We start from the raw sequence: 16,552 nt of genomic DNA, 5'->3' as shown, positions 1-16,552 counted from the left end.
AAAAAGGGGAAGTCATAAGAAAAACATAAGATGTAGAAAGTTGATGAGTGCATACTATGTTATGAGCATTACATTTATTTATGACACAAAGCATCCTATGAATAGTATGATATAAGTTGTCTTCACTCTTTGACCCAAATATGTGCTTTTGGCATTTGAGTACAAACTTGGTATTTTCTGAAATGCACATATTTAGGGGGAGGAAACTATATCATAGGATTCAAAATCTTATTTATCAAATCTTATGTAAGCTTTAAATGTGTTGTCATCAATCACCAAAAAGGGGGAGATTGAAAGTGCATTCATCCCTTTTGTGAGTTTTGGTGATTTGGATAACAACACATTTAAAGGTCTAACAAGTTTGTTAAGTGTTGAACAGGAAATTCAGTATGATGAACATACTTGAATAGTGTATAATGATCAGTGAACAATGTTCAACACAAGGTCAAATAACCAGTGAGACAATGCAAATGGATATAATATGGTCTCTATATTGGTTTGAATATATGGACAAGTCCTGAGAAATCACTATGCATAAATATGATCATAATAGAGGTTGAAGTGATTAAGAGGATTGGTCAAGCCAAAGTGAATAAGATATGAGGAATCGTGAATTGGCTTGACCATATTACTATTAGTCCATATATGAATATATGAGAATCAAACTAGAGCTTGATTGATCTTAGCAGTTATATCTAGATGACATTCAAGCAAGGTTCACAATATTGAAGAAATGATTCTCTCAATGGATGCTCAATAGGATGTGACTCAAGAATGGCTTGATATGGTGAAGATAGCAAGGAAAGGGCTTCGAGGAACTAAGCGAAGGTGAAGGCCAAGTGACGGCTTGTAGACCGAGGTACCATGGCTAAGGTGAAGAAGAGAGTACTTGCACTAAGTCGATGAACTAATCAGCTATGAAGAGTTACAACATGTTGATGCATCAGTAAGGTGACTTGAAGCCATGATTTGAACTCATATATGGTGAAATGGCACAAGTCACAGGCTCGATTTGTGTTTGCTTCAAAGGTGAGACAAAGATGTTTGTGATCCTTATGAAGCAACATCATGGAGAAATCACACTTGAGACACCAATGACTCAAGGAGTTTACTTAATTATATTTTATTTAACTTGAGTATAGGAATCGTCGTACTATCAAGGGGGATCCAAAAAGAAGGTTGGTGTTGGTACTAAAGCTCAAAATCCTTGATCTAAAACTTCCATTTTACCCTTGTTAATCCTTAGTGAAAGTATGTAGTACAACCTTTTTAAGTCTATCTTGGTCAAAATTGATTTTTGAAAAAACAGGTTCAACCGGTTTTAAAACAGGTTCAACCGGTTTTTGCACTGTTCACCTTTTTTCAAAATACTGGTTCAGCCGGACACTCAACCGGACACTCAACCGGTTTTTGTCTGGTGGAAACAGGTTCAACCGGTTTTAAAACAGGTTCAACCGGTTTTTGCACTGTTCACTTTTTTCTGCCAGTCTGCTGTGTCAGCCAAAAAGCTGTACGCAGCTTTTTGAAAACCGGTTCAACCGGTTTTGGGACCGGTTCAACCGGTTTTTGAGCAGAAAAGTCAAAAACGGCTAGTTTTGGAGCCCCACCTATATATACTCACTCCTACCTCTCTCCCCACAGGAGAGCACGCACAAAACTTCATTCCCAACCTGAGAAACACCTCCCACTCTCTCTCACACACCTCTTGCCTCTCCTATTTCAAATCTTTGGAGAGAAATCTTTGAGTGAGATTGAAGAGCTGCGATTTTGGTGCTTCATCTCTAAATCCTTCTTGCTCTTCTTCATTCGAGCTTTGGTACTACATCGAGTTCTTTGTGGATTCATTACTCTTGGAGCTTCTAGCTCCTAGACGACTAGGTGTCTCTTGTGAGTCTCCAAATCTTGTGGAAGACCACAAGAAAGTTTGTATTACCCGCTCGTTTGAGCAAAGATTAGTGTGTGGGCTTGACCTTTGTGGTCGGCAAAGGGAGGATTAGGGTTGAAAAAGACCCGGCTCTTTGTGGGCGCCTCAACGAGGAAGTAGGGCACCTTGGTGGTGTGACCGAACCTCGGGATAAATCTTGTGTCTCTTGTGTTCTTGTTCATTGTGCTTATTCGTGTTCTTCGTTCTCTCACCATTCCGTGAAAGATTTGTTTATATCTTTTTGGTGTGTGGATTTTGAGAAGTGCCCTTCTCAGATCTACTACTTTGAACCCTGTGGATCATTTAGAACATCTCATTTCCAAAGTTAACTGGGTGAATTTCGAGATCAATTCAGTTTTACCCAGTTTGCTTCTAGTTTTTGTTGAAAAAGTTTTAACTTGCCTATTCACCCCCCCCCCTCTAGGCAACTTTCATGGACGCAGCCGGTGCAGAGCTGGAGCGCCTCCTCCTCCGGCATCAGTTGCGTCACGACGACGTCCACGACCATGGGATCCTCAGCACCGGTACTGGCCCGTGCATCCACCATGTTGCGCGAGGGGGAGGGGGTAGTATTCTTGACAGCGCGGCGACAGGGGGCGCTGCACACAGCTCCCTCGATGTCCTCCTCCTCCTTGGTGGGCTCGGCGGCGGGACGCATCGAGTCATCGTCGTCGTACTCGACATCTGCACAGGACTTGGTGGTGAGCGACGCGGGAGCCCAGAATACCTCCTTCTGTGGTGGCGCTTGCTGCTGCGCGGCCTCTGCGTGCTTCTTCCTAGAGGACGGCCCGACTGCTCTATCCTTGTCGCCCTTCTTCTTCTTGAGGGACTCCTTCTTGAGGGATTCGAGCGCCATGAGCACGTTGCGGATGTCGAGCTTCACCTCCTCCGCCGCTCGTTCCCGCCTCCCCTCGCCCACCATGCTCCTCGATCGTCGCGGTGGGACCCCGGCGAGGCAAGGAGACCCGAGCAAACCCCGGATCTGCAGAGACGATGGGGGCAGTGGGTCTGGTGCGCAGAGAGTTGGCGGACGGGAGCGCTAAACGGGGTGTCGGGCGGGGCACGACATCCTACCTTGTTGGGGTGCGGCGACCTCTCCGCAGGCCAACCCGGCGGTTGTAGCGCGCGGGGACGAGGGGAGGGCTGGGGGAACGAGGTTCCGGGGGGCAGGGCAGGGATGACGCGACGAAGCTCGTGGAGGGGTACGAGGCAGGGTTTGGGGGAAGGGCAGAGATCTGGCGGCGGATGCGAAGGCGACTGTCACGGCGGTGGGGCGAGCAGGAGCATCGCGAGCGGAGGCGGGGGCACGAGGTGCAGGACAGGGTTTGGGGGAAGGGCAGGGATCTCGTGGCGGACGGAGGGCGCAGCGTCGCGAGGGCGGAGGAGGCGGGGGCAGAGGCACGAGCATCGCGGCGGCGGAGGCGAGGGCACGCGCGGGTATCGCGGGAGCGGGGCATGGGGAGGCGGAGGGAGCGCGACGGCAGAACCGTGCACTATAGTCGAATATGAACGCCTACGATACAAACATAAGGAGTAGTAAAGATAAAGATGTAGAGAGTTTTTTCCGATGACCCATGCCGCACTCACCAAAAATATCTGCGGGCCAGCGCGCGTGCACATTGGACAAGTGGACAACCGAGGTCACCGACTAGTGGGCCCCACACGTCAGCCCCTCGATCCGCTTCCCATCTGATGCTCGTGCTCCGCCGCGTCTCCTTCCTCCTCTCGTCGCCCTCCCCTCGCGCACCGCTCGCAAAACCTCTCCTGCTCCTACGCCCGCCCCAAACCCTAGCCCCGACAGCGCGGCAGCTCGTGGCTATGGCCGCGTCAGTCCCGTCGGCGGGTGGGGCGGGGACGATGAGCCGCGACGCGTTCCGCGCGGCCGTGACCAACACGCTGGAGCGCCGGCTCTTCTTCGTGCCCTCTTTCAAGATCTACGGCGGCGTCGCGGGGCTCTACGACTACGGACCCCCAGGTTGCGCTGTCAAAGCTAACGTCCTCGCATTCTGGCGCCAGGTACTGTACTACCTACTACTACACCCGCAGATGGATACTGAACTAGCTAGCTCTCTCAATACTTGGCACGTTCGAGGCAAAGGCGGCACATTTTTCAGTTTTGATTGATTCTGGATTGACGCGAAAGAGGGCAGCTACTGAAGTGCTGGGTGCTGGATTTTGATCTACTTGGCCTGGTCTCAAGTAGAAGGTTGACTGGGCCTTTGTTTGCGACAGTGTACCTTCGCTGTGCGGTGTTGGATTTGCACTTAGACATGTGGTGTGGTATGAATTGATTGATGAAATTGGGTACCTACCTTTTAGTGAAAGGGAAAGGCAGCTACTGGGTGCGCTAGCACCCAAAGGATGCTTGTTCTGCTGTGCTGATTGTATACCTTGGCAATTGCTCTGGTCATACTTCGTAAGCTTGATGACTAGGAGGCTACATTGGTTTCCTGGATTGTAGAAGATTAAGGTTCTCAGTTTCGCTATTTCAGGGGTCACATATTGAAAATTCTCAAGCTTATGCTCTATAAAATAATCAATTAAATCTAGTGGGTTGTGCTATTAGTAGGAATGGTGTGCTGCTTAGGATGCTCTCAAATGTCAATGCATATTGTGATTTTATTTGTCATATTTAGATTGCTGTCACTAAAGGAATGCACTATAAAATATTTAAGAGTAAACTTTACCAGCACTACATCTTTTCCAATAAAATTATCACAAACTGTGCCACCTCATAGACCTGCACATTTAAAGTCGATTGTACCATGAAACTACATATTCAAATCTATGTATCAGTGTCGTAAAATTGAATATTTGCTATCAAATATTATCACAAAACTGCATATTAACAGTTGATTGTATTTTGAAACCAGTACATGCCTCGGGCAGCTAAGTGCCTCTGCCCTAATCAGTGCCCCAGCCCCCGGGGCACAGAGTGCCAGTGTACCTAAATTCTTCATTAGTGCCCCAGGGCACAGGGGATTGGGGACTTAGCTCATTCTAGTTAGGGGCACCTCAGGACACCAGGAGCCTCTTTGATTCTTGCGGACAGGCTTTGGAACACCTGAACCCTGGGCAAAGTCATTCCAGTTGAGGGCGTCTCAGGGCACCAGGGGACTCGAGTATTAAGCCATCCTTGTGGTTTGGTTCCGTAAGTGTGGGAGTGCTTTGGGGCCCCAAGGGCCTTGGGACCCTTGGTCGCTCTTAACTGGACTTGGTGGTATACATGTCATTCTTTGCATTGCTTCGAGATCAAGTTGATCGGTGGGTTAAGCCCCTTCCTTGGCCGGAGCCAGGGTAGGCTCCATGGCATGAGGCCCCGGGAGCGGTGTTCCCGTTAGTTGGGGCCCCACGGTAACTTCCTTTAACGGGACTCTTGAATGCGTTTTGGCAGCATCCGGGGGTATATTGGATGCGCAGGAGTAACATATATTTCCTAAACTATGACATGGGACATGCGGCAAAGTATCCTTCATGTAATTTGTTAGCCAAATGTATATTGGATGCGCAGGAGTGAAAACCACCTTGCTTTGAAAAGATGAAATTTGTTGCCAGGAGTATTTTATTGCAGGTAGTAACAAAAACTTCTGTAAAAAACACTGCTTGCAATAAGATCAAACTATGTTTGCAACCGTAAGTTCTCAACTTCTTGAAAGTTACCAGTGCCTGCATGTATTAGCTATACTGTCTTCAGTGCATCATGAGAGTATACTATAGATCACTGCTTACTATCTACTCAACTCCTTTATTAGCATTTTGTATTGGAGGAAGGGATGCTTGAGGTTGACTGTCCATGTGTGACGCCAGAAGTTGTCTTGAAAGCCTCTGGACATGTTGATAAATTTACAGACTTAATGGTTAAAGATGAAAAGACAGGCAACTGCTACCGTGCGGATCATTTGCTGAAGGACTTCTGTAAGGATAAGCTTGAGAAAGATCACACATTGTCACCAGAGATGGCAGAAGAATACAATAGAGTTCTTGCTATCCTGGATGATCTCACTGCAGAACAATTGGGTGCTAAGATTAGGGAGTATAAGATTGTTGCTCCAGACACCAAGAACTCATTATCAGATCCATACCCTTTTAATCTCATGTTTCAAACTTCCATTGGACCATCAGGTTTGAGCCCAGGGTAAGACAATAACGGCTGAATAAATTTCAGTATATTTCCACTATGTTCATCCGGCTTAAGTGTATCTGCTTCCTTGGTTTTGCAGGTATATGAGGCCAGAGACAGCTCAGGGTATATTTGTGAACTTCAAAGACTTGTATTACTACAATGGCAATAAGCTGCCATTCGCTGCAGCCCAAATTGGTCAGGCCTTCAGGAATGAGGCATGACTTTGTTAACCTTCTGTTCATGACCTGTGTTTTTTATCAACATATTTCGTAGTATTTGGTTCCTCCTCTTATTAATATATTTTTCCATCATAAATGTGGCACATCAAAGGTTATCATTGCTTGTATCATTTGTTTGGTACACTTAAAGTCTTCTATTTACTAGGTGTCCAGATAGTATAAAGTGTCATTTAATAGCCTGTTTACTATTTAGGTAAACTGGAAATTAAAATGGGAATGGTCACATTAATTACCTTTATCTGTAAGCCTGTCACCATAAAGCCCTACTAAAATACTCTCTCGACTGAAGCAAATTTTTTTTGCTAGATATCTCCCCGTCAAGGCCTTTTGAGAGTCCGTGAGTTTACTTTAGCGGAAATTGAGCACTTTGTGGACCCAGAGGACAAATCCCATCCAAAGTTTGGTGATGTTTCTGATCTAGAGTTCTGGATGTTTCCGAGAGAGGATCAAATGGCAGGAAGGTCAGCCACAAGACTTAAACTCGGAAATTCTATATCTGAGGTATTATCTCCTGATATTTCTCTGTTATATATTTTTGACAATATGATATCTGAGCTCTTCTTTTGCTACTATTGATACCATTCTATAAACTTGTAATGCTGTTTCAATGTAATTTATGCTGCAACTGCAGGGAACTGTGAACAATGAGACCCTTGGCTACTTCATTGGAAGGGTCTACCTTTTCTTGACACAACTTGGGATTGACAAGGATCGTCTCCGTTTCCGTCAACACCTGCCAAATGAAATGGCTCATTATGCTGCTGATTGTTGGGATGCAGAGATTGAATGCTCCTATGGTTGGATTGAGTGTGTTGGAATTGCTGATAGGTCTGCCTATGACTTACGTGCCCACTCGGTATGTATAGTCCGTACACTCTAGGAATTGCCGGTTGCTTTGTTCATTATACACCAGTACTTTTGACTTGATACCTATACCTAATATTAAGGAGGCAAAATTTCTGCCACAATTTTTGGTCTGGTCTTCTCACATTCTTTTTATCTGTCTGTTTCTATGCTTGCTTGGTTTCCGAGTTACATTTGCTGCATTCCTTTTTTCCGTGGCATTCATTCCGTCCGCTGGTTGTTTTCATTTTTTGTTCAAAGACCATAGACACAAGAGAAATTCCGCCGTGTACTGGTGGCCTAACGCCAACGGCTCATGGGACCGTTGTCAAAACAAAAAAAGTTCATGGGAGAATAGAGTCAACAGTTCAAGGATTACTGCAAGTCTTCAAACTACATGCAACAAGCCCCCTGGTGCACACAGCAACCGCTGTATAAAGATATGGGATTCTATATCTGTGAAGTTTAGTTTCCTGGTAGTACAAAGCGGTGAATCAGTGCAATGACATGCACAAAGAAATTAAACTTATTTATATATTATTATTATTATATGTAATTCCATATCTAGGCACGCTGACATGGCCACCGAGCAAGCCCTGGGGCCTCCAATGGTGGTTGTCTAGCAGTAAAACTTCATCTAATAATGCCAATTCCTGTAGAAGAAAATTATGATATTCCGTATCCCCTTTTCTTATAAACAAAATAAAAAACAAATAACAGATGTAATATTATTTAAACTCTTATCCCTCCCTAGTACACAAATACTCCCACCACTAAAGAATCTAGATCAGTCGGTGGTGCAACTAATCAAACCATAAATAGAATTCTTGAGCAGATTTATCCAATCTAATAAAACGTATCTCCAAATGTACCAGCCCAATCATCGATGAGAGCTGTAATGTGAAAGATCGAGAGAGGTCTCTGTCATAATCATCAACAGGGAAGACCAATCATTAGCAGTTAACACGACTTTGTTGACTTGCCGACTTTAATTAGATATTAGAGTTACATATTTCTATAGATCCTCAAAGAAAGCCATAAAACTCGATATTTAACTACCAACACATGAATAGTATGAAAATAAAAGTTATGATACATTTACGAGTAAATATTTATGTGCCTTATAACAGGATAAAAAACCTATCAAGGTTGTATTTTGATTCCTTCCTTAATAGGACATTGTCATTTGAAAACAAAATCGACCTGTGGGGGTAAGATCGCCCCCACAATATTATATTAAAATAAAACCTTCTCAGGGCCAGACCTTAGACCTGTGTTTTGGCATGGGACAGACGAGGGAATTTTTTAACCACAACCTAAAAATTCGCTCCGATGGGAAGTCGAACCCATGATCTGAGGAGTGCTACTCAGACCACGTAACCAACTCAGCTTGAGGCACTTTCGCAGGAAATTGTCATATGATATAACTTATATTATGGATGTTGTGGTCATCATAATACAAATTATAGATTTCAAATTTTGTAGAAAGGGTAAAACATAATAGATGTATAACATTCACATCTTTGTTTCTCACTAACGTTTGATAGCTTTTTTTCAGTTGCAACACACGGGGTATATTTGCTAGTTATACAAAAAGCTGTGCCATTATCACTTTTTATGAAATTGCTTTTTAAATAGCCCCAGTCCTTCACTTTTTATGGTCAAATAGTTATTGCTATGAAAAAGCTAGCCTTTTTTTTTGTTTTAGTGTTGTACAATTAAATAGTTAGCTAAAACTCTGACTTTATTTGCCCCGTTCTGAAATTTTCTTTTACACCTACATCATAATGGAACTCCTTTCTAATGTTGGTATTGGACAGGATAAAAGCGGCGAGAAACTTGAAGCACATGAGAAGTTTGCTGAACCCAGAGAAGTGGAGGTGAGCTTTACATTTTTACTCTGCACCAATGTTTTCCTCCAATAAAATGTTTCAGTCATTATCATCGCTATGAAGCTGTGATGTTTTGGTCAGTTTCTTTAAACTATCAGCTTTGCTATTAACAAGTTTCATTTTGGCATAGTCAGAAATTAGTTATAACGCCATCAAAGAAGGAACTTGGTCTTGCATTCAAAGGGAACCAGAAGTTGGTTGTTGAGTCATTGGAAGTAAGTTTCATAACCACATTGGCTTGTTATATTATGTTGCTGTTAGGCTGATCATCATTTACTTTATTATCTTTGTACAGGCCATGACCGAGACCGAGGCACTGGACATGAAAGCCGCGTTGGAATCCAGAGGGGAAGTCGAGTTCAAGGTGTGTACCCTTGGGAAGAATGTCACCATAAAGAAAAACATGGTTTCAATCAACATCGAGAAGAAAAAGGAGCACCAGAGGAAATTTACTCCTTCCGTCATAGAGCCATCCTTTGGGATCGGGCGCATCATATACTGCCTTTTTGAGCACTGCTTCTACCAAAGGCCTGGCAAGACCGAGGATGAGCAGCTAAACGTGTTCAGGTTTCCCCCTCTCGTTGCTCCAATAAAGTGCACCGTCTTTCCATTGGTCAAGCTCGAGAAATTTGAGGCTGTTGCCAAGAAGATCTCCAAGGCCCTGACAGCAGCTGGGATTTCACATATCATCGACATGACAGGTACATGGCCAAATCAGTAGAGTTGCGCTTGTTTTCTGTGGCACTGTTTATCTAAGTTCTGTTGCAATGGAGGTCTACAGTTTCAGTCGTTCTGAATTCTGATCCGTGACTGCCTCTGTTGCAGGTAATACAATAGGAAAACGGTACGCAAGGACGGATGAGATTGGTGTCCCCCTGGCGATCACGGTTGATCACACCACGAGCGTGACGGTGCGCGATCGTGACAGCAAGGACCAGATCCGCGTGGATGTGGACGAGGTGGCCTCGGTGGTGAAGGAAGTGACGGACGGGCAGAGCACCTGGGCTGACATCATGTGGAGGTACCCGGCTCACACGGCCTCGGCCGCCGACGAGGATGGGGCACAGCCCTGAAGAGGCACAGCCACAACACCACCCAACGATCGTTGGTCTCTGATAGTTCCTTCCTGCGTTCCTTAACAGAAACAGACTGCATTGTTGTGTAAGCCTACAGTAGCCAGATTCCTGCACATTTAAATTTCCACAAACAAATAGTAGCCTCTGTGTTATAAATTCTGCTACAACATTTCATCCTGTTTCACCCTTGAATGGACCTGTGATGTTTGCCTCGTCGTGATATGAAGGAACTAGAAAAACCACCTTTCCCACGGTCCGGGTTCACGGGAGAGCACCAGCAGAATTACAGTTATTAAGTGGAGGCCCATTTGGAAGCAGGCTAGCCAAGCTCACCACGTGCAAATCAGTGTGTGTGTTTCTTGGGCTGCAGAAATTGGGGCAGCGTAGCCCACCGCCCCCAATATTTTTCTCCGTCCCTCGTTTTCACCAGTCTCTCTTCTCTGTCTGTCTTCCTCCGTGCTTCCCGGCGCGAACCCTAGCCGAGATTAGATTGGAGGCGAGCGCCATCACCGGAGGAAGAGGGCGACACGATGCTGCGGGTTGCGGGAAGAAGGCTCTCGTCTTCCGTCTCCTGGCGCCCCGCCGTGGCGGCGGCCAGGGGCCCCCTTGCCGGTGCTGGCGCCCCCGACCGGGACGACGGCTCGGCTCGCGGCCGGAGCCAGACGCGGTTCTCCATCGACTCCCCCTTCTTTGTCACTGCCAGGGGTAAGAGCGCGCGTCCTTCCGCATGATTTCCGTGTCTGCTTGTAGATTTGGCTAGGACTGGGATCGGGATCCATCTGGCTTGATCTACGATACGAGGATTGCTAATTTCGCGAAGTTGTGGATGATTGCTTGGTTCTCGATGATGGCGTAGCTCTGCATCGAGTCCTTTCTGTTTAGTGATCCATGCTTGGTTCTCATGTAGCTTGATGTGCCGTAGCTGTAACTCTTACGTGGATCGGTCTTGTTAGCACTTCGTTAAGTAAGCGCCCCAACGTGTTTGGACGATTTGCGTTCCTTCAGGACCCAGGAGAATTTGTTCGCTTGTTTTTTAGCATTTTGTTATGCTGTTTGACATTCATTTCTTGATTTGCAGCCATTGAGCTGTGCTTTAACATAGACGAATGCCTCCTGCCCTTTCTGATTAGCACTGCCACTTGCCCTATGTGATCTCGTGAAAAACACAGGACAACTGCGTATCATTATATTAAGAAGAAAAATGTTTTGACCCATATACCAAACACCTAAACACACCAGTGAAAAACTACATGCTTGACTACAAGTTAAAACTAAAAAAAATGATCACAACCAACCATTATTTGGCGCAAGGGCGAGGAGATGAGAGGCCCCTCAAGCCCACCAAAGGAGTAGCTCATCCTTGATGAGCAACATAACCTCATTCAAGCTTGGCAAAATCCCATTAAAACGCAGCGATGGTGGTGATTCCAAATTGCCCGAGCTCCTAAAATGATGATGGGATTTTGCCCTTTTTGAACTGGACCACTCATTCTATAATTTGATTTTTACCCACTAATCATCAAAGGAAACATCATCCTGCTGAGGGGTTAAGGATTCTAGCCCCACTTGCTGCAGGAGGAGTACTGCACATGCCAAGCGAAAAGCCGAAAACACATGAGACAAGAAACTGGTCAATAGTTTCTTCCTCCTTATCACATAGCAAGCAACATTCATGATGCGGTAACCCCGCTTAGCAAGTTGATCTTCAGTCTAACATCTATTATGAGCGACCAACCACATGAACTTGCACTTGCTGGATTCCCAACGTTTCCTAATTCTCTTCCAAGGTCTAAAGAGGACATCCCCAACAAATAAACTCTCATATTCTGATTTTGCGGAGTATTTTTCTTTGGTAGAGAAATGCCATGTGTGAGAATCTTCAACCTCGGGCTGTAGTTTCACCTCTGAGAGAAGGCCCCAGAAATCAAGGAATTCAGCATTGACTATTGTGAGTGTGCCTTGAATATTTGAAATCCAGCTCTGTTCAGTCAAGGCATCATAGACTGCTCATTGTTTCGCTTGCCTTTTAGAAACCAGTCCAAACAAGTGAGGGACAAGGGATGATAAACACTGATAGAGTGCAGCCATATTATCAGTCCAGAAAAGTGTGTTCTTTCCATTTTCAACATTTGAGATGATGGCACTGAGAAAAAAGTCCTAACTGTAAAATGGTGTATGGGGAAGGCCGCTCACAGTCGATCAATTCCATTTTTTTTGCAACCAAAGCCATCTCATTCGAAGGGCTCAACTCAAATGCTGCAGATTTGTAATGCTGAGATCTCCTAGCTCAGGTGGCCGAATTACTTTAGGCCAAGTCACCAAGCAATGCCCACCATTTACGGCTCCTCATCCTCTCCAAAGAAAACTTCGAATTTTATCAATGGCTTTAAGCGCCCACGGTTGGAGATCCATCGCCATGGCCAGCCAACATGGAGGTGAGGACGTACTGCACAAGAATTCATTCCAAGCTCTTGTTATCAAATCAGCTTTCCAACTGGGAGCTGATCCGCTATGCGATCAATGATTGGCTGAATTTGGGCTCTCGTCAATCAGCTTCCCTAAATGCTTTTATGCTAGGGCAGCAAGGATATCCTTATGAAAAAAATGCTAGCATCTGAAGTAATTTACGGATCTACCCTTATTACTACATTTTTATAACATTTGAGTCTATTACTGTTTCCCATATGTTTTCTGTTGTTCCAAAATGCTGTATGGCACTCATCTTATACTGACTAATTGGTATCATATATTCATATTGCATTCAGGGCAAGGAACTTGATAATGATAACTAGCATGAAGCAATGGTTGATTATGCCGTGTTAGTTTGAACATATTTATGATGAATTCTATTAACCTAAAGCCTGCATAGGATATGCTGATTGTTACTGTGATTATAGTATTATAAAGACTGAACATTTCATTGATAAAATACAAAGTCCTGCTGCTTTCTCACGTTGATTTGCATTGGGTGGGGATCACGACCTCAAGTTCTGGAAGGTTCCTTGTTCTGTGAAATAAGTATACCTTTGAGGTGTGCTGATGGATGCCATACTTTACCCCAAAAGCTTTGACATTTGTGTTGTTGGGCCATTGCACTCACCTGTCTTCCCATTACTTGCTATGTTGTAGTGAGCTAGTGATCATTCTAATATGGATTAATCTTGCTACATATCATTGCACTAGTGGACTTTATTGATTTGAATTGAAATATATTATTAAAATCTGCAAAAAAATGTTACCATGAGAAACTGTGGTGATAATTGCAATCTGAATTAGTCTTGTCTCTTGTGAATGATAGAATGAGTAAAATTTTAATTGGTACAAAAAGGGCATATCTAGCCCAAAGCTCTCTCACAAGCTGAAAGTTTGTAGGTAACCTTGCCCTCACTAATTTTTCATGGAGGTTGATCTGAATCCAGGAACTCCGCTACACAAAATTAGGCTAGTTAAATGTTGCTTTGAGCAAACAAATGGTCTCTAAAGAATTAGTTTTAGAGCTTTGTCAGTAACTCAGTATATTAGAGAATACTTAGATCAATGATCTCAACTTTTGTAAAGAAACCATTATCAGTTCTATTGTAAAAATGTTATTAATTGAGTTATTAAGAAGTTTCTGGTGCTAACAATACTTGTATGCAGCTTCAGATATAATCGATATTCCTCAATTTTCTTTTGAATGATTTGACTCTTAACCGAAGGCCCTCTTCGTAGTAAGTATATTCCCTTGATTTTAGGATATCGGTAACAGTTTGGTAAATTGATGGTGACTGGTGAATTTGGTTACTATCATGACAGTGATGTGCTATTACATTAATTTGATGGTACAGTTACGGACCTACTCCAAAATAAAAAGTCGCATCTGAACTTCTGATTTTACAACGTTTTCATGTTTTTGTAAGTCTAGTTTTACTGCTTGGATGACTTCCCTTGTTTCCTTGTGCTCTAGAGACCTATATATGCCTGCGTTCCTTTTGCCATGCCTCCTTTGGTGATTTACTGATGCTATCATGCTGTGAAATGACAGTCTTGTTGGCAAAGAACACAACAGTGGGCACTGTCCTAAAGGTTAAAGAAAAAAATTATGGTACTATCTTGTTTTAAAATATTTCTTATATTTTCCAGTTTGCGTAAAAACAGCTAAGATCTAGTGTATGCTCTTATAACCAAGATCAACATTACGTCAACCAAAAGAACACTGAAGCATGGTTTGAGGCATATCCCAGGCGCCGCAGGATGCCACAGGGTTTTAGTTACGCCATATCGCATAGGTGTCACCTAGAAGATTCCTGAGTGTTCAGGCGTACCCCCAGCACCATAGGGCGCGCAATGCCTAAAAAACCACTTACTGAAGCACATGTGGTTCCTTCATGTTCCAACTTTATGGGACACATATTACTCAGTGTTGGCATTCAATTCCATGAAATGCTTCACTGGATGATCCTACTGTTGCCAGTGTTATTACATTTTAATTGTCTGGAGCTTGAAGGCTCTGTCACCATTGTTATTTGTTTATATCTGAACACAGGTCAGTTCCTTCTTACTCTGTGACGCAGGTTTCTCTTCGACTGAAACACTTGTCCCAGGAAACCAAGATGCTGGCCTAGCTGACCTCCCAGCAACTGTGGCTGCTGTGAAGAATCCTAACCCTAAGGTGGTTTATGATGAGTACAATCATGAAAGATATCCTCCTGGAGATCCCAGCAAGCGTGCATTTGCTTACTTTGTCCTGAGTGGTGGGAGGTTCATATATGCATCACTGTTGCGTCTCCTCGTATTGAAGTTTGTCCTGAGCATGTCAGCAAGTAAGGACGTGCTTGCCCTTGCTTCACTCGAGGTGGACCTCTCCAGCATTGAGCCAGGGACCACGGTGACTGTGAAGTGGCGTGGAAAGCCAGTCTTCATCAGACGCCGGACGGACGACGACATCAAGCTTGCCAACAGTGTGGATGTGGCATCCCTGCGCCACCCAGAGCAGGATGCAGAGCGTGTGAAGAATCCCGAGTGGCTGGTGGTCATTGGCGTGTGCACTCACCTCGGCTGCATCCCACTACCGAACGCCGGAGACTTTGGCGGCTGGTTCTGCCCATGCCATGGTTCCCACTACGACATATCCGGGAGGATCCGCAAGGGCCCTGCGCCGTTCAACCTCGAGGTCCCGACCTACAGTTTCTTGGAGGAGAACAAACTGCTCATAGGTTAAGAGCTCAAAAGCTACCTGTCTATTTATCTACTTCACTCAGGTGAATCCCTGCTGTGCTGTTATATTGTTTCTTCTTTTTACCGTTTGGCTATTTTTTTTGCTCCAAGAAGATCATTGTCATGCCAAAGTGCGTTTTTTAAAGTACAAAATAATGTGGTACTTTGCTGATGCTAAAATGTAAGTGTGGAGCTCATTTGGAACATCGGTTTTCTGGGGTACCGCAGGAAGAACATTGATTATACATCTTTCTGGCACATTCTCATGTCAAGAATAAGCACCCGCTATTATTTTTCGCATTCATGTATCTGATGTGAAGTTACGGAATGAACCGGTTACTGGTACAGGTGGTAATGGGTTCTAGATTTTATACTACAAACTTTAAGGATTGAATTGGATTAGTATTGGACCTTATTACTATTTATTTTTTAACTAACATTATTTAAGGGTCCTAACTTTTTGTGAAGAAATATTTAGATTGCAATCCATTATCTCTAGTTATTGGTCATAGTTTTGGATGTGGAGGTTTGAATTGCATCCATCAAAGTGTCGCGTTTTCATATATACCACTATATAATCTATTAATTTAAACTTTGCAAAATCTATCTAACCAAATCATCCCACACCTATAACTTTGATTAAATCCACTAAAAAATTGCACTCAGACTTAACACTCCATCAAAACGAACGGTTCAGATTGATAGATAACTCTATTTTCCATACTCAAATTTAATAGACAATATTATTTGGATCATACCTCATACCAGGGGTGCAAGTGGTGTGGATAATTATCCTATCCATATCCTAATTATATAGATATGGTGGAGTTATTTATATCCATGCGGATATAGATAATCCGAATTGGATCTACGTGTGGATACGAAATAGGATATGATATCACCAAAATTCAACGGATATGGAGTATCCGATATTTGAACGTAGATTCTCCGATGCTCAAAATAGGATAATATCCGATTAGTAGGCAAGTACAAGAGAGATAGTCAACAATGATTAATTACCACCCAAATAAAGTTGAAATTACTATACGATAGAACAAGAAATGAAGTTCTATACTTGACATAAATCAATCGGGACCCACACCAATAAGCAACAGGCTAGCACAAATCAATCAGCGACCAGTCGATCACACACTATTTATTATTTACCTATTTAGTTATTTATTATAGCTATATTCAAGTTATATTATCAAATATTAAACTTTAATTTATGAATTATTGATTGCTATAAACAATAGACA

The 16,552-nt window shown here is 43.7% G+C and overlaps 2 protein-coding genes across 2 annotated transcripts; both read left to right on the top strand.

Moving 5' to 3' along the window:
• The first annotated feature begins 3,725 nt into the window (after positions 1-3,725).
• On the top strand, positions 3,726-10,253 carry LOC113687172 (glycine--tRNA ligase, mitochondrial). The gene is made up of 9 exons (NM_001367480.1): positions 3,726-3,940; positions 5,677-6,059; positions 6,145-6,262; positions 6,593-6,787; positions 6,918-7,142; positions 8,950-9,009; positions 9,156-9,236; positions 9,317-9,722; positions 9,847-10,253. Exons 1-9 carry the CDS (start codon positions 3,743-3,745, stop codon positions 10,092-10,094), a joined length of 1,914 nt encoding a protein of 637 aa, NP_001354409.1. The 5' UTR covers positions 3,726-3,742; the 3' UTR covers positions 10,095-10,253.
• Positions 10,254-10,552: 299 nt separating this feature from the next.
• On the top strand, positions 10,553-15,592 carry LOC100192538 (cytochrome b-c1 complex subunit Rieske, mitochondrial). The gene is made up of 2 exons (NM_001137757.1): positions 10,553-10,802; positions 14,651-15,592. The coding sequence occupies exons 1-2, from the start codon at positions 10,628-10,630 to the stop codon at positions 15,295-15,297; spliced, it is 822 nt and encodes a 273-aa protein (NP_001131229.1). The 5' UTR covers positions 10,553-10,627; the 3' UTR covers positions 15,298-15,592.
• The last annotated feature ends 960 nt before the right edge of the window (positions 15,593-16,552 follow it).

The sequence above is a fragment of the Zea mays genome, chromosome 2 (genome assembly GCF_902167145.1).
Source record: "Zea mays cultivar B73 chromosome 2, Zm-B73-REFERENCE-NAM-5.0, whole genome shotgun sequence".
NCBI classification, from domain to species: Eukaryota; Viridiplantae; Streptophyta; class Magnoliopsida; order Poales; family Poaceae; genus Zea; species Zea mays.
This window is presented reverse-complemented; position numbering and strand designations above follow the sequence as displayed.